The sequence below is a fragment of the Trametes versicolor genome, assembly GCF_000271585.1.
Source record: "Trametes versicolor FP-101664 SS1 unplaced genomic scaffold TRAVEscaffold_9, whole genome shotgun sequence".
Lineage (NCBI taxonomy): Eukaryota > Fungi > Basidiomycota > Agaricomycetes > Polyporales > Polyporaceae > Trametes > Trametes versicolor.
This window is the reverse complement of record NW_007360329.1, coordinates 2362527-2385983: the sequence shown is the minus strand read 5'-3', so window position 1 is coordinate 2385983 and position 23457 is coordinate 2362527. Positions and strand designations below refer to the sequence as shown.

Sequence of the window (23457 nt, the reverse complement as noted above, 5' to 3'; positions counted from 1 at the left end):
CGGTGCGCGATGTCCGTCGGATCTGCATTGGGCACAACCCGGGCCGCGCGGGGGTGCTGGGCGGATGCGCACTGGATCTTGTCGATGACATCGGTGTTTCGCGAGGGTGGCGCCGTCAAACATGTCGTGGAATACAGGAGAGGGTTGCGGGCGGAAAGGTGCGGGTAATGAGGTCACGGGGGGAGGAGGCTAGAGTGAAGTGTCTTGTCGTCCTGATAGTGCGATGAGAGGGCCGGCTCGGGGATTCCATTCGCGTAGTCGCGCCCTAAGTCAACACCGGCAAGGAGGCGCGGAACGCTGAGCTGACGGCTTCGACTGCTTCATGTTGAAATCGTCACCTGGTCTGAAGGAGGCTCTGACGGGCCAGCAGCGAGAGAAGGGACCTCCAATGGCATTACCAGTGGGCGAAGGGAAGGGTCGAGGAAAAGGAAGATGTCGATCTGGTACGCAGAGAAAAATAACCATCCTATCCATAGATGGTGCGGTGTAACGCTCAGGAGGAGCAACGCGATGGCGATTACATCGCCGCCCCGCTGCAGAAGAATATCAAGCCCCTCCTTGAAGGCCTCCGGTGTTTCGGCGGATGCTAATCTCGTCAAGTAGGAGGACCTTTGTTTACACCGCGCGGCGAGGCCGTGCCGGTTGTGGTACTCCGAGCGGCGCGTTTCCACGCCGCACCAAAGGCACATGAGTTTGTTGAGCACGTAGTGACTCTCGCCGACATGACGTCCAAGCCCTCTGCGCTGCAATTCCACTGTACAGCCAGGCATCCGGCATTGCGTCTGGATCAGTCCTGAGGGAAGGCCCTGCTTATGTTCGTCCGTGAGATGTTTGCTCATTGAGTGGGTGGTGGGTGGAATGGGCGCCCCGCAAGGCCTTCTTGCGGGACACTCCCAAGGGTTGTGGCCTTCAGTATCGGAACAGTTCACCCCGTGCGCAGGCCACTCGCAAAGGACGGGGACCAAGAGCTCCAAGTCTTCGAATCGATTTTCCAGGTGCGGATGATTCTTGGTATAAGGTCGCCCGGTCTTGGGCTTGACCGCTGAGCAGTTGCCATAAGGACTTAAGGTATGTCAGGCGAGCCACGCGACCGACAAGCAGCACGACTCACGCGTTGGCTACAGCGGGCGACTTCTTCTTGTTTGAGTTCTTCGCTTTCTTCGCTTTGCTGCCTTCGGGAATCGAGGCGATTCTATTGTGAGCGGTAGTCAATAGTCTGAAGCGGAGCGATGGGGTGCGAGCCTCGGGGAATGCAAACATACTGAAAAGGGTCGCCCTGGGACGGGTCGATGTTCTCATCATTGCGCTTGGAGCGGATAGCAGGCATAATGTACGGTGGTGTAAGGGCGGTGGGAGGGAGGAGGTGATAAAGTGGGGGGTGCGGGAGAAAGTGGGGGAGCGGGAGAAAGTGGGGGGAGCGGGAGACGTGACACGGTTGTGGTTGTGGTTGTGGAAGAGCAAGACGCGGTTGTGGCTTGCGATTTAAGGCAGGACGAGCACTTCAGGACCGTGACCGCGGGGTGGCTTAGCGGAATTGGACTTTACGCCCAAGGTCTCAGTTCCCACGCGGACTGGTCTATGTCCCCCATTGTCTCCCGGACACTTGCGCGCGGAAGCCGCCGCTCAGAGGCCTCCGCCCCGCTGGCAGAGACCCCAGGCATGGTGTTCGTCGACCTGGCCTCTATGGGCCTCTATGCCGCCTGCATGGACGGTGGTGTTCACTGGCGACGATATCCTAGTGAAAATCCTGCTATAAGAGCACGTCTCAAAAAGGAGATATGGCAACAAACGCACCTAAAGTGATTCCGAGATTCCGAGATTGCGGGGCTTGGGCGACACACGGCCCTCCACTGGCTAGGCATCTTATTGGACATGTCTTAGGCTAAGATGTGCGCCGTCCCAGGTCGACCACAGATACAAGCCCTCATATACCGACCTACTTCGCGACTACGGCACAGTTGTTTGGGTATTCGTGTCACGGTGCCGATCGCCTGTTTGCGTGAACGAGGGCGCATATGTGCCCGGTATGTCCCACTATCGGGGGCGGCACAATCTGTATACGGCCTTATAGATGGCTGATTAGTAGGACTTGAGATGATTGAGTGGATAAAATGAGCACGTACGCGTTTCTCCGGCATAATTCGATGCCTTTCAGTCAGTCAAGGGGGACCGATGTCCAAAAATGTGACAAATTGACATAGATATTGCGTACTCCGGAGAGCTCAGCCCGAAAAGATATATGACGTCTGTGTAGGACGTCTGATAACTTTGCTAATATGCGATCTCGCTAGATGTAGTGCTACGCAGTAGCGCACCTTCCTAGCCAAACGAGTCAGCTTGGGACAATATCGAGGCAGATACGAGTGCTGTGCATATTTTTTGCGAGTACACACCACATGTACGGATGTCAAAACATCCTCATGCCGTCTCTGTTGCTCTTCAAGACACAGACGACGACCTTTGCTCAATTACTGCGGTTTCAGGTGCTGCTGGCAAGAAGAACACGTGGCGTATATTGTCGAAGATCAAGGCATCGAGGTGGGCTCTCTGAGAGTGCCATGCTCCAAGCAGTCACAGTGAGTGAGCTTCAGGAGCATCTTGGAGACGAGAGAAGAAGAAGGGGCGACATCCCGTAGTACGACGTCGTCGGACGATCTACTCATCTACGTCACTGTGACCTGTTGACGGGTAAATCACGCTATCGACAGCGGTCCCCTCGGACTCTCGGACCTCTGCCCTCGCTGCAATAGGTATTTCGGACTTCATAGCTAGTAGACCTATATATCATGTGCATAAGCCGAGTTTGATCTAGCGATGCTTAGAAGACGCGCTTTGGACTGCATCGACGACGGAAACCACGCGTTTGCCACAGGTGGACTCGATCGCGGATTCTGTGGAGTTCGCACGCCGGGCGCATGTCTTGCATGGATTTGCAGGTCACATTACCTAATAGGGCCTGTCTCAACAAGTGCCCCATGGCTGAGTTGGTTACAGCGTCCGACTGTTATGCCGCTCCCCAGCAGCGATGACGCCATCGGAAGGTCGTGAGTTCGAGCCTCACTGGGGCAGTCATTTTGGCGAGAAGTCATCCAGGCGTCTCATTTACCTGGAGGATGAACGCGTTCTGAAAGCAAGCCGGGGCCACCGCCAAAGCCGCCGGAGAAAGCCGCCACAAGTTCAGGCGCTTATTTTGCACCCTGCCGTCATCCTGCCGCCCGATATCGCGCTCACCACTGTTCTGACACCCACACCCGGCCCTTTCGGGAGGCCATGCAACTTCTTGGACCAAATTTTACAATGGGATAATGAGGGAAGCCGTGGTAGAGTGCCCTAGCTAGTCGAAGGCTCACACAGCACTCGATCCCTCTTCTTAGACCAGCTCAATCGGGGTCCCCACTGTCTACGTTCAATATAACGATTGAAGGATTACTTATGCGCGTGGAAGATCATGATATGTACGGATATCGCCATCATAGCCCCATGACCACGAGAACGACCGCGTGGAAACAGCTGCGCGTGCGAAGCGTTTGCAATGACTGGTTCTCAGGTACTACCTGCGCGGTCTTACCCTGGCTTGCAACTCGTATAAGTAGCTCTAGGAAGGTTGGCCTCAGATCTGGTACTCCCGGTAGTGCACTTCCTCCTTCTGCACTCACTGGACTCAGCCTTACCGCTCCCACAGATTAACCACTGACAGTACCAACTTGATATGCGTCTGGGTCTGCTTACGCTTCTGGTCGGTGCCTTATTCCTGCCTCGCGCAACCTGTGTCGAGCATTGTCCGGGCGTCCTCCAAGCACCCTGGGAAGATGGCGTGCAACAGGATGCTTTCACTGCATACGACGATGGGCTCTTCACACCACTGGGAGATCTCTCTGCTCTCTCTACTTCGCATTTCACGCCCCTTAGCCATCCAGCTTTCCCGCGGCACAGTGTGCGCGCGAAGCAGTCGCAGTTCTGCGACGGCAAAGTGCGGTAAGTCCATCATCCCTCTACTATGCTTACGGTATACGCAGTTGCTGAAATCGGACTTCCCCAGGGCGTATACTGGGTACATCGATGTTGAAGCGCACCATCTGTTCTGGTTCTTCTTTGAGAGCCGAGGGGATCCCGACGCGGACGACGTCATCTTCTGGACGAACGGCGGCCCCGGGGGGTCAGGTGCCGTTGGATTGTTCTCTGAACTCGGTGAGCGCGGGTTTCTTCTTGCGATCCCGCGACGGATGATCTGATTTCTGCCTGGTAGGCCCATGTCGCGTGACGAGTGCAAACAGTACGGAATGGAACCCGTGGTCTTGGAACGAGCACGCAAACATATTCTTCATCGAGCAACCCGTCAGCGTCGGGTTCTCTTACGCCGAATTCGGGGAGTCTGTGGTACGACCTTTTCCGACGGGTGCCCCGGCTCACGCTGAACTACACTTTCGCTCTAGTCAACGACTCGTGAGGCGGCGGACGATGTTGCAGCGCTCATGGGAATTTTCTTTGAGCATTTCACCAAGTTCAAAGGTCGAGCACTGCATCTTGCAGGCGAGTCTTACGGGGTAAGTGCCTCTTCTGTTGTCGACCTGGCATCGATGGTGGCTGAAGGAGGTCTTTGCTAGGGTCGCTATATCCCCGTCTTTGCCTCCGCCATATACGACAAAAATACGGAGCTCGTCGAAGCTGGGCTTACGCCAATCAACTTGACGTCCATTATGCTAGGTAGGGCATCTCGTTGCAAACGGGCCTTTATCTCTAAGGAAAGCTCACGATGTGGTTCTGAAAGGGAATGGATGTACGGATTTCGCCACAATGTTCCCATCTTACTACGATGCCCAATGCGCGGACCCGACTTTCCCCGCCATTCAGGACATTTCGTCAGTCTCAGTGCCAAAATTGCCACTCATCCTTGTCTAATCACTTTTCTTGGCAGTACCTGCGTACGACTGAAACAGATGGTATGGCACCAAAACTTGTATGGTTCCCCGAACACGCCCTGACCTGCGTGTTCCGTAGGCTCCCCGATGCGAGCAGCGCTTCAAGAAGTCCTGCGTCGATACCCTGGACAAAATCGACTGCGCGGCCGCGGCCGCGTTCTGCTTCCAAGTCTTGACTGGTCATTACAAGAGTGCGTGATACCCTCCTAGTATGCTCCCGTTTTAGCTGTAAGGCTGATTCTGGGCCTGCAAAGATCCATACTTTTACGATCGCTCCCGCCCCTGGTACGCCCATGGCACGATCATACTAACTCACGCTTGAGCTTGAGCGCTGATACCGACGACTTCACGCACAGCACACACGATGAAGAAATGGAAGTCTGCTACCCCATCATCAGGTACGTACCCTCACCCTCAACTTCCCCGTTATACACACGAGCGCTGACGCACCCTCCGTCCACAACAGCGACATCAATGCGTACCTCAGCCAGCCGTACATCCAAGAGCTCCTCGGGGTCGACCCCGCAGTGCGCGGCAACTACAGCCTCACGTCCGCCACCGTCGCCGCCGCGTTCGACGCCACGCTCGACTGGTACTCCTTCCCCGCGCAGTACCACATCGCGGCGCTCCTCGAGCGCGGCGTGCGCGCGCTCGTATTCGTCGGCGCGACCGACTTTATCTGCAACTGGGTGCGCTTCCTTCCTACCCCCTCTAGGGTTGTTTGATTGGGTAGAAGGGGCTGATAGTGTATGTATGGCAGATTGGGAACGAGCGGATGACGCTCGCGCTGGAGTGGACGCAGCAGGAGGCGTACCGCAGCGAGCCGCTCACGGAGTGGCTCGTCGACGGCAAGCCGGCGGGGCTGACGCGCAGCGGGGGCGGGCTGACGTTTGCGACGATCTCGGGCGCGGGCCACTTGGTGAGTTCTTCTGAGTCAGTCTTGTTGCGAGAGCGTTGGCTGATCGGGGATGACAGGCTCCGTACGATAGGCCGGTGGAGGCGTCGGCGTTGGTGAACAGGTGGCTAGCGGGCCAGGCTCTGTGAACGAAGTAGGAGGATGATCGGAGGCGAGCACAAGACGAGCATTTAGTGTATGTCTGTCAGCATGAATGTAGTCTTCGAATCCTTTGAGCGCATCAGCGGTAATGGCTTTCATTGCACGTACCTGCGCGGATACACTGGAATTTCACTGATAACGAGCTTAGGAACAGACAAATGTTCGACCTGGGGGAGGTGCGACGATGTAACACCGATTAGATGAGCATATTTATGTGCAAAACTATAAAACATGTGCTATGTGACAACGCGACCAGCATAAGATGCGCGAGAGCGAAAACAACGAGCGAGAGTTGAAAAGAGCGGCAGCAGTACGTACAAATATAAGCATGCGGTTGTTGGGTTTAGTAGACATATTTACCGAACCCCTCGCAGACGGGCAGCTCGTGCAGCTCGTGCCATAGAGTCAGCTACACCGACTCGGCGTGCTCCACAGTGCTCGGACTCGGGGTCTCCGACTCGGCGCTGTCCTTGTCGTCCAGGCGCACTAAGTCATCGTCCAGGATAACGCGCGAGTCCAGCACCCTGCGTTTCCACGTATACAAGTCAGCGATATCCCACATGAATGTACCGGAAGATAGAAGTGAGGGCAAGACGTACCCCATGTCCATCGAGATGTGTGTGGTGAGGTTGCCCGGGAGCGGGGCGCTGACGAGTTCGGACGGGCGCGACCCAGTTCCACTCCCAAACCCGGACCGCGGGTTGGCGTCTTTGCCGTTGTAGTCGTCGAAGGCGAAGAGCGTGAGCGAAGATGCGATGACGCTGGGCAGTCAGGTTAGCTCTGGAAGCGTACGATGGTGCAGGCGCGAGGCATACCTGATAGTCACGGCCGGCAGGGAGAGTAGGACGTTCATCCCGGCTGCACAGGACGTTGTGTTAGAGCAGCCAACGTGGTTGGATTCGATAGATACACACGATTCAGGTTCAGGAACGCGAGCGTCGCGACGGGGACGTTCACCGCACATGTCGCCGCGACGTACCAGATGCCCTGCACGCAGAGCGCATCGCCGAAGCGCCAGCGCCGCGCGCGGTACGCGTGCTGCATGTGCACGCGGTGCACGGCGAACAGCGTCATCGACAGGATCACGACGTCGAAGCAGAACGCTGCACGGCGCGCGGCGTCAGCATGGGAATCCTCGCGAGGGAGAGGGGAGGGGACACACTGTAGATGTAGAATCCACCGAGGAGGTGGTTGTCCGAGCTGAAGACTTCGCATGATGCGCTTTGCATGTTCCATTCCGCACGGACGGTCAGGATGCCCTCTGGATCAGCGTTAGCGGTAGACTTGCGACCCACGAGACAGGAAGGCGCGTACGGAGAACTACGATGACAGCCTGCCCCACACCTATAAGTACGAGTATGGCCACTGGAATGTATTGCTTCAAGGTCCAGAGGATGGCGGCACTGGTCCGAGGTGCATGAGAAGAACGTAGTGCTGAGCGTTGGTGAGCGGACTCACGGCCTAGAGCATAGTGTCAGACTCGCGAGCATCGCAGCCCCACTTCCGAGGCTCTATCGTCGCGTGATTGTGAACAAAGTGCGCCCAGATGAGTAGCGAAAGGGGACGCACGGCAAATGTCCGATATGCCACTATATCCTCCTGTTAGAGCAGAGCATGGCCTTCACAGGTATAAACATACCATCACACGCGATCCTCGTTCTGGATCTTCCGGTGATAACGCTTTTGACGACCGCGATCGACACAACTCAGCGCGCGTGAAGATCTCGAGTGGGTGAGAACAGACGCACAAGAAGAGCAGAGCGGAGAGCATGACATAGCGCGCGAGCAGCCATGGAATGTGCACGACACGGAACGCCCGCTTCCTGGTTATGAGCTCCCACTCGATGTACGTGCTCCATAAGAACTGGGTCCTGCCAGGGAAACCCGATTAATTTCATGTAGCGGAGCGGAAAGAACAGAGCGCACCCATAGAAGCCAAGCAAGAAAACTGCGATCTGCTCATAGATGAAGAAGACATAGACGATCACCTCTGGGTCCTGCCAGTGAACCATCGCAAGCAAGGGATAGTCGGCGGCGCCAAGAGGACGATCGGCAAAGATCGAGGTGGTGGGGGCGGGCACCATGCTCCTCCTGACGACCTCTAGGCTATATAGCAGGCCGACAACGGCGGAGGCGTGGGCACGGTGCACAGTCGGACAGTGACGCGCGGTCGGGTGGACTTCGCTGATAGAGGTAAGTGGGAGCCAGGGAGGGGCCAAAGTGTTTGAGGATTAGGCTGCAGGGGCATGGCGTTGCCGTACATTCCCATGCTAACGGTCGGGAGGACGGCGTTGCTGGTACGGTCAGACGCGAGGTTGACGTACATATGTTCTGCGCGATCTTGTCTGCGATTCAGTCTACTCCGGCGTTAGCGCGGATGTCAGCCTTCTCACGTACATACGTCCGTGGCCGCATTCAGGCCTGACCTCAAGTTGAGGCTCTTTGAATAAACCTTGGAGCGATTTAACGGGCTGCTTTGCACGGTTGGCAACAGGTTTTTGGGTAATTGTATACATAGTACACAGTGAGGCAGCCGCGCACTTTGCAGGGTAGCGGAGTTCTCTGAACCTTCCAGTTGCGGGTATCAATGATTGGCGAGTGGTTGGACCTGGAGCAGCGACAGCATGGAAGGAACGGTGGCAAAGTGTCTTAAATCCTTGTCAAGACATATGCGCTCATTTCCGAGCTATAACAACACAGTAGTCAGACGCCACATACCGGCGGGTTCGTAGGCCAACGCTGATGGCCCTTGGTGTGCGCAGCGAGAACGATGGTGACGGCAGAGGATGAGTGCAGCGGACCGCGTGGTCCGGACATTCGGTTCCGCGACGGCCACGTGATTATCTGACGCGTCGCGCGCGGCGCGTTGAGCCACACGCGTCTTGTCCTTTCTTCTTACTCCGACCTTCTCTCTTCGACTATGACTGATTTCTCGAGATATAGGTTGCCTAGTGTTGCAGGTTAGTTGAATACGCATTGATGGTGCCAGCGTTACTTACTGGAGACTAGGTTACAAACTGGTCAAACAGATCGGTGGCGGCGGCTTTTCTATGTACGTGCCCAGCGCTTCCAGGTTGTGGCTGAAAGGGAAGTGGACCATTCTGCCATTGCCTCCTCGACCCTCGATGAGCTGCATGGTAAAATGGTCCTCTATGAGTGGCAAATGAGTAAATATGACGCGCATTGGGCTATGTCGTAACGCTATGTCGAAAGGCGATCTTCGCCCTTTGTCTACCGCGCCGCACACCAGGCTGGTCGAGTTACGGAATATTGCTGAGAAAAGCTACTCATCAGCTGATAAACACCGTTAACGTGGCGCGTTCCTCTGGTGAAAGTGAATCGCTTGCTAGCTTAATTTTTCTTTACCATCAGGCGCTGTAACATCTCACTCAACGGCTTCGCAGTGTCTACCAAGCCGTCAACGTCGATCTAGGCAGGGTTGCGGCATGCAAGGTCATCGCCATCACTCCGGAAACGGACGAGGCCCAGCTCAAGGCGATCGAAAAGGAGATTCGCGTCCAGAGCGCTCTCAAGCATCCAAACATTCTTGAGCTCATTGGCGCTGCAAAGCTCACTCCAGACCGTGCTGTCATATCTGGCCACTTCCCGGCGTCGTATATTCTCCTGGAGATGGCCGCAGGAGGCGATCTATTTGACAAGATCGGTGCGTAGTGCTTTGTTCGAGTGGAATACAGCACTTACTCCACGGCGACAGCACCGGATGAGGGCATCGACGAAGACACAGCTCACTTCTACTTTTGCCAGCTGATCGATGGCTTGGTTCGTCAACGACGTCATGACTTTCACGCTCGCGCAGCTTATTATGGCATTCATAGCGATATCTCCACACGGAAGGCGTGTGTCACCGAGACATGAAGCCCGAAAATCTACTACTGGACGGGTCAGGAACGCTGAAGATCTCTGACTTCGGCTTGGCAGCGGTCTATAAGCTCAAAGAGACTGGCCAGTCGCGGATGCTCAGTGAACGATGCGGGAGCCTCCCCTATCTCGCGCCAGAGGTCTGAACGAATGCATTCCGGCCTTACAGTTCTCCTTCTGATCGAATCTGCAGATGAAAGGGAACAAACCGTACGCGGCAGAGCCCATAGACGTGTGGGGCGGTGGCGTGATTCTCTTCACAATGATTTCAGGCAGTACGTCTCATTTACCTCAAGCATTCCCTTTTGCACGCGGCCTGAACCTGTCATTGCCAGACACGCCTTGGGACGAGCCCACAAGAGGCAGCCATGAATTCGTGCAGTACCTCACGGGCGAGTGCTTCAACGACGAGCCTTGGACAAGCTTTTCCGAAAACTTGCTTTGTACGCTCGCTCTCCGCTGTCCTCAATCTGGCTGGGATAACTCATTATATACTTTTGAAAGCACTCATCACTGGTATGCTTGACGTCGAGGCCACCACCCGGATGACGCTGCAAGACGTCGCATGCCACCCCTGGGTAACACGGTACGCAAGCTGCTCACTCTTCGCCGATATCCCACTCACGCGCTCCGTGCTTCCTTTGTACAGGCCCAGTCAGCTTGCAGGACGCGGCGCCTACGCGATCGCGCAGAGCCTCACCGCGAGGCTGCGCGCGAACGGCGACATGGGCATCGCAGACCCGCAGATGGGCGGCAAAGACGCGATGGATACGGACGAGGACGGGGACTATATCATGCAGAACCAACGCTCGCAGTTCACCCAGTCTCTCATGTTCTTCGTGCGTCCCCTTCCCCTCCCTCCCCGCACAACTGACGCGCTCACCTCCCCGCGATCGCACAGACCCAAACGCAGCCCGGGACACGGTTCCGCTACACGCCGCACCTCACGCGCTTCTTCGCCGCGCTCGCGCCCCACGCGTTGCTCCCGCTCCTGCAAGAGGCGCTCACTTCGTTCGGCGCGAAGTACAACCCGCCGCGCGAGTGCCCGCCTGGGGAGCCGGACTTGCCCGCCGTCCGCATGCGCATCGGCGGGCGGGACCGCAGGAAGCTGCACATGAAGGGCTACCTCGAGATCGACCCGTTCCAGAAAGGGGAGTACAAGGGGAGCTTTGTTGTGCTCGCGCGCGATGTGGTGAGTCCTTCGTTTGAGGTTTGTGTGTGAGGGGGTGTGGAGGCTGATTGGGCTGGTAGGGCAACCCGCTGGAGTGGCGCGCATTCTGGAAGGAGCTCGTCAAGCATCCGCTCATCCATCCGCATGTGTACAAGAGGTTTGACTAAAGGCGGGCGTTCTATGCCGATACTCTCGTTTTCTTGAAATACGCACTAAAAACCATGCCCCCTCTCACCCAAGCTACTTACCTCCCCACTCACATCAGGCCATCGCTCCGGATCTCGTAGGGTTTTTGTAGAATTACATTTCTCGTTCTTGTATGATAGTGGCGCTCAGCAATACACATATGACTAACTAGTTAGCGAGGTGCGGCACAGCATGTGGACGTACATACAACATAAGGCATACAGGCGAGGGAGAGAGCAAGAGTCCGTTACTATTACTACATATACAAGTTCAACATGAGGTTCGAGGATTCATGTGTTCATGGCTTCATTGAGGCTGGCGCTCAGATGATGAAGCGGAGGTTTGTGTCCTGTAAGCCCATCTCGTCCGTGAGCATGTAGTTGAAGGAGAGTTGAAGGAAGAGAACATACGATGTGGTGCGAGCTCGAGAGCTGCGCCTTCTGGCTGTACTTCTTCTTGAGGATGACCCGGATCGAGCGCAGCAGCTCCCGGTACGTCTGGTTCGGGTTCTCCTCTGTAGGTACGGGAATAATCAGTGTCGGCTTCTGATAGGGCAAGAGTGAATCGAGTACGCACGGAGCGAGCTCATGAACGCCTTCGAGGTAGCGATTTCGAAGTAAGCGGCTGGATATCGTAAGGGAGGAATGGAAAGGAGCTTACATAGCTCATCGCGCCCGTTGCAATGCCCTGCTCCCACGTATCCGCACTCGTCTGCGAGTCCTTACATCCGCTCCACGAGATCTGCATACCGTCCTTTATTAGCACACTGCGTCCGTGTACCAGGATATGAAAGGGATCTCACCACGTCCGCGGGCGTCGACTTGTAGTCGAACCACTTCTGCTTCACTTGGCTGCCCTTAACGCGGCCGTCGGAGGAGTACTGCGGACCGGGACGTTAGCTGGCTATGGATGGGTGAAACGGGATCAGGGGCGCGTACCAGGTACGGAAGATCTGTAACACGGGGCTGGGTTTAGTATGATGCCGATAGCGAGGGATGACGTGAAACTTACCGAGTGCTGAGCCGGAGTGGCAGGACTAAGCATTGCAGTCAGTCAGTCAATTCCTGGGATAAAGCTCTCAGAAGGTACTAACGTCAAAGAGAGCCTACAGGAAAGTCAGGATCAGCACGGGTGGAACAAGTACTGGGGAGAGACGTACTGTAAGTCTGCAGCCTGCGGGAAGCGACTTGACCATGATCGTATGCATCAACTATTGCGCCCCTGCTAAGTAAAAAACCACTTTCGGTTTTTCTGCCATCACTTACGTCGTCGACAATGTATCCTGTGGATTTGTGGTCCATGGGGAAAATGACTGCCGTTCATAGGCACGTCAGCATCCGCACACTGCTGAGCGCCTCATATCCTTACCTTCGTCGTAGCCATCGATCTCGTCGCCATTCTTGTCTTTGACCTGGGCACCATGTCCTGAATCTGCGAGCAATGCGTGAGTCCACCAACCCGGACAGAAACCGAAAGGGAATACACACAATGGAAGAACAAAGAGTCGTGTGGTTTGGCGCCCTGCACGAGCCAATGCATCATGGCGAGAATGTTGGCGCGCGTCGGAAGGAGCTTCGGGTCCTTCGCGTCATCTGTTAGAAGTACTGTGTTGCGTGACCTGTAGCCGTGGCCTGGGGATCCGGCACGTCAGCGAGGCGGCGCGAGCAAAGGCGGAGATAGAGCGCACGTATGAGGAAGTTCTGGACGTTGCGCGCGTCATTCACGCAGCCGTAGAGCTGGTTGGCCTGGCCGCGGTAGTTGATGCCAATCTGAGGACGGTATGTTAGCAACTTCATAACGCCGTTGCTCGAGGTGGAAACCAAACGTACACACAGTGCCTTCTTTGTTCCAGTGCACTTCGAGTACATGAAGTGATGGTCGGCATGGCTCGACGAGGTAGGGGGCTGGAGGTACTGTATCGGATCCGGCGCAGGGCGATGTTCTGTACGTGCGGATAATCATCAGTCAGGAGCGGGGAGGGCAGAGAAAACAACAACGGACTGGCAGGCTTGACGACCGCGTTACTGCCATGGATAACAACGGCGGGACGCGGAAAATGGCTATGGCTGTGACTATGGCCATGACGGTGCGTGTGAGTGTGCGAGTGTGACTGGTGGCTCGTGCGGTGTGTCGTCTGGACGTGAATGTTCAGTCCGGGCGAGCGAGGTATAGGTGCGGACGTTGAAGGTCCTCCCGGAACTGCCCATGGCCTAATTCGAGCGTTGTCAGCTATTCACAGCCAGACAGGAGGCGGATGGTAAATACCCAGAGCGTTCGTGGTATCTGTCCACAAAAATATTGTCTAGTTTGCGTCAGATGGCGCCGATCAGTCAGTGAAATGTGCACGGACCCGATCCCGGAGCGCCAATGGGCATGAAAGGCGCAGGTGCCGGTCCTTGAGAGTACATGTCGAAGCCTCCCGGGCTAAAGATACTCTCAGCTCCACAGTTCATTTTCCGTGGATGAAGACTTACGGTGAAGGGAAGCTGTGGAGAGGGTGTTGTAAGCTTGTGTTGCATCGCCACAGGGGCCCCACTCGGAGGAAGTGTACGTACGGCGGCGCATATTGCTGCTGCTGCTGCTGCTGTTGCTGAGGATAGTACGGCGGCGATCCTTGTCCGCCGCCCGCTCCTCCGCTGAAATCCCACATCATCTTGGCTTATTTACGCTGGTTGGGATGGTGGTAAGAAAGAAGGGGGGCTATATGGAATGCACAGCCGTGGCAAATGATGACGGAGTGCTTATAAGGCAAGGGCTGGGCGCCTCCCCGGCGTGAGTAGAATGTGGTCCTGACTCCTTGGCAGCGCGGCCGTTATGGAGAGCAGGGTTCCGGAGCGTACGGCGCCGAGTCCTAGAGCTCCTAGGCGGTGCCTCGCGCTCCTGTCGCCCGCGTCGAATACAGCGGCTGTCTAGCCTGACTTCGGCCCAGCTGTCCTGGAATGGACAGCGTTGCACTGCACGTGTTCAGCCGGTGTGAGCGATGTCGGCTGTTTGCGGCAACAGGACTCACAATTTTATTCGAGCTCGAGCTCGGCTGGTTCTTGCGAGATGATCAGCAAGAAAAATAGATGTGCAAATCGCGAAGGGGTGCCTACAGTCCACATGTCTCGCGGAGACACCGATGTCATTCGGAGGGAGAGTTAATTTGGCGCCCGACGACACCACTCGATCAGGTACTTGTGTACCAAATCTGGATGACACACTATTTTGGCGCCCAAAAGTACTTTTGCGCTCGTTCACTCGCTTGCAGTAATTCCTGCTGTATCTTCAGCTCTATTATCCCTCCTCTTGCCCATACTACGCTTCAAAATGGCCAAACGAACACACGCCGATGCCGCCGAGTCGAGCGACGACGACGCTCCGGAGGCCTTCTCCTTCGGGACGTCCAAGAAGGCCGCAAAAGGCGAGGAAGAGGCCGTCCGCCAGTTCCAGGCCGCGGAGAAACTCAAGCAAAAGGAGAAGAACCGGACCATCGACCGCAAGCTAAAGGCGCGTGCTGCCGAAACCAAGAGCACAGGGAAGGGCAAGGCAGCGGCAAGTCACTGGGAGAAAGCGACCAAGGGGAAGGGGGCTGAGTTTGCCGCGGACTTCTCGGAAGAGGAGGATGCGAGCGAGACTGAAGAGGGTCCATCGGGAAGGAGTGCGCTGGAGGACCGCATGGCACGGGCTATGAGGGACGCGGAAGAGGAGGACTCCGATCTGGACGACCTAGACGAAGAGGAGGGCTCAGCGTTCGAGGGCTTTGCCGGGGAGGACGTCGGTATGGATGCCGGTATTGCCGAGGGCGATGGTGACGAAGAGATGTCTGAAAAAGATGATGACGATGATGAATCGGAGGACGAGGCCGACGAAGAAGAGGCTGATGAAGATGAGGAAATGGTGTCAGACAGCGAAGAAGATGAAGAGGACGCCTACACAAAACCCTCTGTGCAAAAGCACAACTACCTCCCCGATCACCTATTCAAATCCGCCCTCTCCAGTGTGCGGAATACAAAAATCACGTTCGCGAACGAAGAACCAGCTCCCTCACACGCGCGTGCGTCCCCACCACAGAAACGGAGACGAGCGAAACGTTCAGAAAAGGATGTTGTACTCGGGTATGTCTACCACGCGCTCTCTTCCGTTCATTCATCTCATCTCTGCCCAATTGTAGCTCGCGCACTATTCGCACGCTACCACGGACCTCCGAAGCCATCTCCCCTGCTGCTGCTAAAGGCCTCCCCCCACCACGACGAGTGAACAAATTCCTCAAGCACAGCTTGAACGTGAAGGGCGACGCTAAGCAGTCACAAACCAAGGGTTGGACGAGGCGAGCTGGTAAGGAGCTTCGCTTTGCGCTTGCGCAAGCCATCGACTTACTGACCTTCTCCCGTGTAGCCAACCTGGGCGTTATGAAGAGAAGTGGTCCGGCCGCACACTTTGTTCGCGGCTCATAACAGCTACGGGTGCTTTTACGACCACTACGCTGCGTCGGCATTCCCAAATTGCTTGAACGTGCTGAGAGAAGTACTCTCATCAGAAGGCGTTGCGTGACTTGGTGGGGACTACATCATCATTGTGAGCGTTACATCTGCCTAATGTTACATCGCGAACGGATTTTCGACGGGCAGTGCATCTCAACACTGTTTTTGACGACTACATGGTTTCAGCACTTGCTCGCTCACGGGAACGAAAGCTTGTTCGCCTTCGCCGCGATTTGCGCCAAGTATATCGTCGTCTCAGCCATGATGACCAACCGCTGGTCTCCCGCGAAGACGAGGTTGGCGGATGTCGTGCCGAGGAAGATTTTGCCCAGCAGGGTGCCGTCTGGGCCCCATACATGTACGCCGTCCCCGCAGCCCGCGTACACGTTGTCGTCCGCATCGACCTGTATGCCGTCCGCGATTCCGGTGTCGACGTACGCGAAAACGCGACGGTTCTTGAACGCTTCGGTCTTCGGATCGACGTCAAACGCGTAGCTGTGGGGATGTGAGGCCACAGCTCCACACACGAGAGGAAGAGTGTAGGCACGTACACCGTGGCAGGCTCCGTCTGGTTGTTCCCGAGGAATCCCGCCACGGACCCTGTGTCAGTCCTGCTCCACAGATAGGTCAGACCCTCGATCGAGGCACAGGAAGGCATGCGTACGCACACGAATGCCGTCTTGCCGTCCCTGCTGAACGCGATCCCGTTGCATCTGTCGAACCCGTCCGCGACCACGCGTACTGCCCTCGTCTCGGGGTCGAGGCGGTACACTTGGTTCGGCATGAGGGGCAATGGGCGGAAGTGGTTCAAGAATCCATACCTGCGCGCAGCCTCAGTTGAGCATCCCCGGACGCAGAACACACGAGCGACTTACGTGACATCCGTGAAGAAAATCTTGTTAGTCCCTGGGCGGATCTTCGCATCGTTGAGCGAGTTGAACTGCCTCCCGAAGAAGTTGTCCAAGAGCACGGTGGTGTTGTGTGGAGGGGACGGGTTGACGAGGGCAACCGAGGGCGGCAGAGGACCACGCCCGGAGTTGATGAGTATCAGGTCCCCGTTGAATGGGCCCGTGCCGCCGTTTGTCATCTGGATCGTATCCGGGAGGTCGAGCTGGGAGATCGACCGTCAATCCATCATGCATTGCTTCCCCGCCCCATGGCACCCATCGACTCGGCACTGCAACCCACCGTCGTGACGGACACATTTACGGCGGCAGTGCCGCGTCCAGCGGCCTTGATCGCAGCCGCGACTTCCTTCAAGCTGATCTTCGACACCTGGTTATTGTGGTCGATGTCGCTCATCCCGAGCGCCCCGCCGTCGTTGCTGGCGAACGTGACTTCGTCCGTACTCGGCAGCCAGATCGGCGCCTCATGCGCGAAGGCAAACGTCGGGTTCGCGGCGACCGCCCGGACCGTCGCGCTCGGGCCGAGGATGCGCAGGAACGCGGGGTCGAACACCTGGAAGAACGGCGGGCTCGTGTTCGTCGGGTTGAGGAACTCCGTGAACGCGCTCTGGCGGAACGCGCCGTTGTTCCCGAGCGCGGCAAAGGAGCGCGGATCGACGAGCTGTGCGCATCACCACGCCGCAGCGGCACAGGCCCAGTCGCAGGATCAGCAGGAAGCGCAAAGGCTGAGCGTGATGGACGCGGCTTCGTGGGCGAAGAGATGCACGTACCACAGCTTGCGGCGGTAAGCTCGTTGCGTTGATTGCTCTGGGCTGTGGCTGTGGCTGCAGCGCCGGCGGCGACTGCAATGTGGCATATGCCCATGAGGCGAAGCCGACGGTAATGACGGCGATGCTGGATGCTGCGACCATCGTAAGAGTGTGGGGCCTGGAAGGTCGGCTACCGTGTTCTCCAGTGTCCGTGGGCTTTTGTAGCTGGCCCCTCGAGCCTTGTGGTGTCATTGCGCGGTCGTGCCCGCTGAATGGATGGGGAGCGGGACGTACGACGGGACTTTTTGGGTCTCATGACTACCTACGTGAGTGGTTCTGTTGAAGAATCTTGCGTTCGACGAGAATACTGAGTCGTAACAGCTGCCAGGATGTGTCCCCGTGCTATACACTAAGCGAGCATGCGATGGGGTCTGTATCGGGATCGTCGGAAGACCGTGAATTGCCACGAAATCCCAAGCTCTACGAGGGAGTACGGTAGTGCCGGTTAAAGGTCCGTTCACTCCGCCGTAGCTTACTTGATGGGAGTCTGAACCACAGCAATTGACTTTTAGGGGTGCGCGCCTCGCCTGCAGGTCGATCGGTAAGCGAACAGAGCCATCTCGTTACTGCAATCTCTCGACAACCGCCTATACATGAATACAGCCGGTGGCCGCTAGGTGATGTAGATGGGCGTCCTAAAGCAGTATTGTCAAGCAAAGAGCCGCATTCGGGAAGGCAGCGCTGTGGCCATGTGGACTCGATGGGAATGCGATCACTCTTCGTGCTCAGACGCCGGCGCTGCGCGGGCCGACGGAGACGTAAAGACAATAAGGGGCGCGCGGAAGTCTCCGGATGAGATCTCTGGAGTGAATGCCGCCTTTGCAATCCCTTTTGTTCTCTCATCGCGGTATGCGCGCCATCAGGCATCGCAGACAAAAGAACAGGGCGCGCAGAGAAGCACCGACGGGAGTGAAATCACTCATAACATGATGTCGATGATCTATCTGTCGCTGCAACGTCGCCCCATCCAAGGCTGTTCGTGAAGAATGCGTCGGTCGCTCACTGCTACAGTCCCCACGCAACGCGACGCAGCGACGGCGTCAACGCCAGACGCGGCGTCGCGCTTTAAGCAGCTCACTCTCTGGCTTGGATCGGGCTCGCAGCGTCAAGTCCCCCCGTCGAACCGAATGGCAAACGCGACGTACCAGGCACCGATCGCAAGGCTCCCCGTCGAGCTCCTCTCGTACATCTTCATCCTCGGAGCGCACACGCCAGACGCGGGCGATGCGGATTTGGAAGAGGACGGCCCCGAAGAATCCTGCGGAGGGGGTGGATCGACGCACGACGGCAAGGAGGACATCTCCCCCTGCATATCCTCGTCGTCTACTCCCCCAGATGTATTCGCCGCTGTCAACAGGCACTGGCGCGAGGTCGCTCTGGGCACCTCGCAGCTTTGGAGCCGAATTTGTGTGACGATCGGAGACCTCGCGCACAGCGGCGGGGGAGGATGGTTTCCCAAAGCCTCCCGATACGTGTCGCGCTCCGGGAGGTGTCCTCTTGACGTCTACATTGACGCGCGAGACCCTGAGTGGGATTTCTCGGAAAACGAGTGAGTCTTCTGGTGGTCTGTCATGGGGCCGCTGCGCTAACCCCGCCGTTCGGCTCAGCTCATTTGGCGCCGTCGTCAGCCCGTACATCGACGAAACATACGATTACACTCACCCGTTCAGGGTCGAACACATGCACTATGTGCTGAACATCCTACTGCCGCACATTGCCCGCGTGCGCTCCTTGGCCATTCTGACGGACAGGTGGTCGCCCATGGAGGTCGCGCTGGAGTGCCTGAGCTTCGAGAACCCGCTGTTCGTATCATGTCCAAGCCCTTTACCCAGAAGTCTTCCCATACTGGAAAGTCTGGTGCTGATGCGCTGCAACGAGTTCGTGAGCTACAACCCCCACTTCAGCCCCAGGGAGCGCAGGGATTCATATCGCCTACCATTCCGCGGACTCCTATTCGCTCCAAAACACGCGCCCTCGCAAAGTCCGCTGCTCCCTCGTCTTCGGGTACTGTCGCTGTCGGGCGTCCACCTTGACTGGTCTTCTCTTCCTTCCCTCCTTCCCTCATCGACGTCACCAGGGGGACCAGGTCTTCGGCATCTAGAACTGTCATATCACAGCGCCGACGTTCGCCCCAGTGAGAAGGAGTTCAGAGATATCATCGGAGTCTGCCAATCCCTGAAGTCCTTGACGATCTGCGTATCGGGCCCACGAAGTTCCGCCAGCGCTCCCCCTTGCGGTCCTGAGAGCAGAGAGCAGCCCGTCGCGCTCCCGTACCTCACGAAGCTCGAGCTCGGATACGACGACATACAAGCCGCGACCACAGTGCTTAGAGTCATCGATACCACCGGAGCGACGCACGTCACCCTCGAAGATGCTTCTTCCCCCGAGCGCGACGAGACGTTGGATGCCGACACCCTTCTCATGGCCTGCACGAAGGCAGCACCGGCCGGGAGCGCCAACTGCGGACGGCCCCTCTTTGCCCGTGCCCGATCTGTCACGCTCCGAAGGGTGGAGGCGTCTGCAGAGGCGTTCGAGGCATTCTACACGGCACTCCCCGAGCTCGGGGAGCTGACCGTCGCGCAGATGTTCTTGCTGGGAGGCGAGGCACTCACCAATCGGAACGTGGACCTCACGTTCATACCGCCCGAGCTGCCGATGTCCGCGCGGCCGTTTGGAGCGCCGTCCACGGAGCACGATCAGCGCGGAACCAAGCACGCATCGAGCGAAGCCTCCTGCGGCATCTTAGCTCATGCAGTCGCCGCTCATACGGGCCCACATGGTTCAGAGAGGGGGGGTGCTATGTTATGGTGAACAATTCTTACCTTCGCTCGTCTACTATCTTGAATTCTTTGTCCAGCTTCGTGCGCCATGCGTGGAATCTGATGACTACAGACATTGACTGTTTCATATCACATCATATGCACATTGTACAACACGCACCTGGTCTAGCCTTGTAGAGAAGGACGTAGTCGTTATCCGCCGCAGAACCTGTGGTATCGCTTCGATTCATCGTCGTGACATGACCGACATGTGTGAGAATGAGTCTGCGCACAGGCGCAGGCCTTCGAGATGGCCGCGGCGTTTCAACGTCCGAAGACCTGGGGGATTTGTTTTTGGCTTTTATGTAATGATCACTTGGAACGACGTGTTGCGTACTCGCCACCAAGCGGCCCTGAACGATACTTCATACCACCTCATCCTTGCCGTACTCACGGCGCTTCGATAAACGTCTCGGCCGCAGCTTGGACGCCCAGCAGCCGGTCAAGGTTCAGAATTCGGCTGACACGCACCGACAGGGTGCAGACACCTTGCTTGGCGTAATAATAACATCTTGTAATTCATCTGCCTGGGGAATCCATTTACGAATTCGGATGACACTATTGCATGTGCGCGGGCCGGTGAGCTCAATTCACGCGGGAATCGGCGCAGTCTTTACCTGAGCATCGAGGACCGTGACTAGTCCAGAGCCTTTGCCGGTGAACTACCGGGACCGAGGCCGCAGTACTGTATGAGCCTGTGGGGATGTTGTGTGGGCACTGACTTTCGAAGCACTGAGGTCGAAGCGATGCGAGTGAAGGCTTGCTCGGACTACCGGTTAAAGCTGGCGCCCACATGAGAGCATGGAACCTAGATTGAAGCTAAGATAAGAAAGCGATTTCGGTGAAACCTGGAGCCGTGCAGACGACCTGTGTGTTTTTGGGCTCGAAGCCTCCGGATCAGCACACGGTGGCAGTGCACAGGTCACCGCACACGTAGTATTGGGGAAGGTGCTTACAGATCGACGTCCTCTCGGTGTTCAACGTTCAGGGTTTTCGCCGACGCAATGGCTTAAGCCACTGCAAGGGCACTTTTACGCCCCTTGTCTATCGATGCAGCATATATGTGTTCAAACGGTAAATATCGTTAGGTATCAATCAACAGTCGTCGGACTCGGCACTGGGGAGACTGCGAAAATAAACCTATCACTTACTTCCGTAATGGATAGCGCCTGCCGGCACAATTAATTGAGGCTCGAAGACAGGTGAAGGATTGCGTGACCTGAAACAATTCAAGGTGAGCTCCGCAGGACTGGCTGGAACGTGCGAGGCGCCTGGCATAGTAATTGATCACTGTATGTCAGCTGGAACTAAGATGAAACGTATATGCGCTAGATGTTGTTGTCCGCACCACCAGTACTTTTAGGAAGAGAGATGTGCTGCGTACGGTATCTCATGCTAGTGTGTTGGCTCCAGACGATGCCGATGCAGTGAAAGCGAGACGGAGGAGGACGAACAGCCGTGGGAACAAGGGGAGGCTGTTCAACGTTCAACATGTGCACATCCTCCGGCATCGCGCGCTAATTTCGCGCCTCCTTGCTGTCTCTCTCTTCATCCTCCTCCACCGTCAGAAGCCTGTGAGGACGGCCACAGCGCCAAGTTAAACGGATCCCGGGAACGAGGTGTCACCGGAAAGAATTTCTGCCGCACTGCAAGCTCGTCAGCATCGAACTTCACTCGCCAGCAATCGCCCTGGCAGACGTTCCTACGGGGAAAGGCATCGAATGCCACTCGTCTCCTAGAAAATGCCGTTACGATACTACCGCGCTCACAAGAACCCCCGAGTGGGATCGGAGGGATAGCGTCATAGCTCACATGCTCGTGCTCGTGCTCATGCTCGCTAAAGATCGGTGCGCTTGCATTAGCGTCGTACTTTTCTTTCATTCTACCCCATCTGTGATATGTGATGTACGCGAGTCTCTGAGGTGCTGGGCGAGGCGATCGGGCCAATGCATACACGCATCGATGGTACATTATGATGTCAGTTCCGCGGCGGTGTGCCAACTGGGTCGTCGTGCTGCCGCCAGGACATGGCCCGAAGGTCCTGGGGACTTTCGGGCACATTGCAGCTGATACTGATCACTGTGGCGACGTCGCCGCCGGAGACCTTCCGCACAAGACTGCCATAGACGAGCCTAGAGCGAGCTACTTGGTGAAGAGCCGCCGTGAGACTTCGCGTCCAGACTCGCTCGTGGTTCGCGATCCCCATGTGCAGCTCTGAGGTGGGCCCTTTTCCTGAGCCTTACTTTTTCATTATTACATTACAGCGGATGAAGACCTAACATAAGGCCGACGAACACACAATTTTGAGAACATTGTTTTTGGTTATGCCATGCGGCCACAATACGGCGGGTAAGCCGCTCTGTTCCATCAACAATTTACCAATTAAGTAGTCCTGACCGAAGTGCTGGTTATCATACGTCCCCTAGGATCCAGGACGCCGGTATATTAATATCCGCAGCGCACCTGCCGTGAGGTTACAGAAGCACGCCTGGCGTCTTGCATGATTCGGGGCAAACGCGCGGGGAATGCGGGCGATACCAGCAAAGTTTGATGCAATAGCAGCTACTACTGGGGTCGGTGACCTCACTTGCGAGTTCCTTCTTGACGTCGGGCTGGAGTCGCCGTCGACTATACTCACAAGAACGTGCTTTAGGTTCGTTCAGTTCACGGAGCAAGCCCCCATCCATATTCGCGTGCATTCTTAGCCTTTTTCCATGCATGCTCGGGGGCGCCGTTGGAGTTGACCCATGGCTTCCTCAGCTGTTCAGCATCTCTATCGTCAACCTATGAAGCCCTTAGTAATCCCTGACGTGCTGTAACAGGACGCAAGCACGCTGTATGAACAGACCATGCAATTGGGGCTCAAAGCTGTCCTGGCGCGCCACCGGAGTAAGGATGCGGGTGGAAGCGGAGCTTGCAGCCGCGCGCCGGCGCCGTTGTGCATGGGTATGGGGTCTGGCAAGGCTGTGAATTTCGTGAGTCATTCCCTCCTAGCTAATCATCCGCGTCCCCTCCGGATGATCCACAACGAGGCAGGTTCTTAGGTCGCTACCAACGGGAAATGTGTCCCAGCGGTGTGGACATCGGGTGTAGAAGACCAGCTCCAAGGGATACGATATTTCCTTATTGAATTGACACGGATGGGACTTTGCCAGGAACTGACCATGGCAGAACCAGCAAGTGACCTGCCAATCGGGACAACGGCGAAGCACAGCCATGTCCTCCAGACTCTTCTCGCCATCCCTGCAG

General features: G+C 56.6%; 7 protein-coding genes and 1 non-coding gene across 8 annotated transcripts; 5 read left to right on the top strand and 3 right to left on the bottom strand.

Moving 5' to 3' along the window:
- The first annotated feature begins 2969 nt into the window (after positions 1-2969).
- TRAVEDRAFT_t153 lies at positions 2970-3069 on the top strand. Its single transcript has one exon. It is a non-coding gene; the product is annotated as a tRNA-Asn (tRNA).
- Positions 3070-3709: 640 nt separating this feature from the next.
- Positions 3710-6071, top strand: TRAVEDRAFT_172066 (serine carboxypeptidase; the record flags this gene model as incomplete). Its single annotated transcript, XM_008043427.1, has 13 exons — positions 3710-3975; positions 4040-4188; positions 4247-4377; positions 4434-4544; positions 4605-4704; positions 4769-4859; positions 4916-4940; positions 4999-5110; positions 5174-5204; positions 5276-5317; positions 5386-5608; positions 5680-5838; positions 5895-6071. The coding sequence occupies 13 exons, from the start codon at positions 3710-3712 to the stop codon at positions 5961-5963; spliced, it is 1509 nt and encodes a 502-aa protein (XP_008041618.1). The 3' UTR covers positions 5964-6071.
- Positions 6072-6385: 314 nt separating this feature from the next.
- Positions 6386-7988, bottom strand: TRAVEDRAFT_39151 (uncharacterized protein; the record flags this gene model as incomplete). Its single annotated transcript, XM_008042853.1, has 11 exons — positions 6386-6500; positions 6576-6737; positions 6792-6834; positions 6891-7079; positions 7139-7237; positions 7291-7379; positions 7435-7487; positions 7546-7565; positions 7616-7656; positions 7725-7847; positions 7903-7988. The coding sequence occupies 11 exons, from the start codon at positions 7986-7988 to the stop codon at positions 6386-6388; spliced, it is 1020 nt and encodes a 339-aa protein (XP_008041044.1).
- Positions 7989-8896: 908 nt separating this feature from the next.
- Positions 8897-11282, top strand: TRAVEDRAFT_66216 (CAMK/CAMKL/CHK1 protein kinase; the record flags this gene model as incomplete). The annotated part of the gene is made up of 11 exons (XM_008043426.1): positions 8897-8936; positions 8986-9028; positions 9381-9640; positions 9692-9756; positions 9813-9995; positions 10049-10130; positions 10191-10298; positions 10360-10441; positions 10505-10694; positions 10757-11047; positions 11107-11282. The coding sequence occupies 11 exons, from the start codon at positions 8897-8899 to the stop codon at positions 11191-11193; spliced, it is 1431 nt and encodes a 476-aa protein (XP_008041617.1). The 3' UTR covers positions 11194-11282.
- A 34-nt stretch (positions 11283-11316) lies between these two features.
- TRAVEDRAFT_30682 (uncharacterized protein) lies at positions 11317-13886 on the bottom strand. The gene is made up of 19 exons (XM_008042808.1): positions 13768-13886; positions 13687-13698; positions 13563-13636; positions 13478-13514; positions 13214-13422; positions 13042-13154; positions 12900-12981; positions 12700-12843; positions 12581-12643; positions 12478-12524; positions 12372-12422; positions 12306-12317; positions 12224-12248; positions 12151-12164; positions 12015-12092; positions 11873-11953; positions 11789-11807; positions 11623-11726; positions 11317-11561 (listed from the first exon to the last, which is right to left on the bottom strand). The coding sequence occupies exons 1-19, from the start codon at positions 13863-13865 to the stop codon at positions 11535-11537; spliced, it is 1290 nt and encodes a 429-aa protein (XP_008040999.1). The 5' UTR covers positions 13866-13886; the 3' UTR covers positions 11317-11534.
- A 665-nt stretch (positions 13887-14551) lies between these two features.
- On the top strand, positions 14552-15639 carry TRAVEDRAFT_104962 (uncharacterized protein; the record flags this gene model as incomplete). Its single annotated transcript, XM_008043425.1, has 3 exons — positions 14552-15309; positions 15366-15529; positions 15590-15639. Coding segments are annotated over 3 exons (972 nt in total), but the record flags the coding sequence as incomplete, so codon positions are not given.
- Positions 15640-15872: 233 nt separating this feature from the next.
- On the bottom strand, positions 15873-17491 carry TRAVEDRAFT_50621 (D-lactonohydrolase-like protein; the record flags this gene model as incomplete). The annotated part of the gene is made up of 6 exons (XM_008043010.1): positions 15873-16170; positions 16227-16286; positions 16344-16496; positions 16551-16786; positions 16864-17241; positions 17351-17491. The coding sequence occupies 6 exons, from the start codon at positions 17489-17491 to the stop codon at positions 15873-15875; spliced, it is 1266 nt and encodes a 421-aa protein (XP_008041201.1).
- A 1049-nt stretch (positions 17492-18540) lies between these two features.
- Positions 18541-19999, top strand: TRAVEDRAFT_84489 (uncharacterized protein; the record flags this gene model as incomplete). Its single annotated transcript, XM_008043424.1, has 3 exons — positions 18541-18938; positions 18997-19191; positions 19225-19999. Coding segments are annotated over 3 exons (1368 nt in total), but the record flags the coding sequence as incomplete, so codon positions are not given.
- Between the last annotated feature and the right edge of the window lie 3458 nt (positions 20000-23457).

Excerpts from the sequence above, each read along its gene's own strand:
- TRAVEDRAFT_30682 (XM_008042808.1), bottom strand. The coding sequence starts at position 13,865 with ATGATGTGGGATTTCAGCGGAGGAGCGGGCGGCGGACAAGGATCGCCG. Across the intron at positions 13,155-13,213 it reads CGCGGTCGTCAAGCCTGCCA|AACATCGCCCTGCGCCGGAT; the intron begins GTCCGTTGTTGT and ends CCGCACGTACAG. Across the intron at positions 11,954-12,014 it reads AGTCGACGCCCGCGGACGTG|ATCTCGTGGAGCGGATGTAA; the intron begins GTGAGATCCCTT and ends GACGGTATGCAG.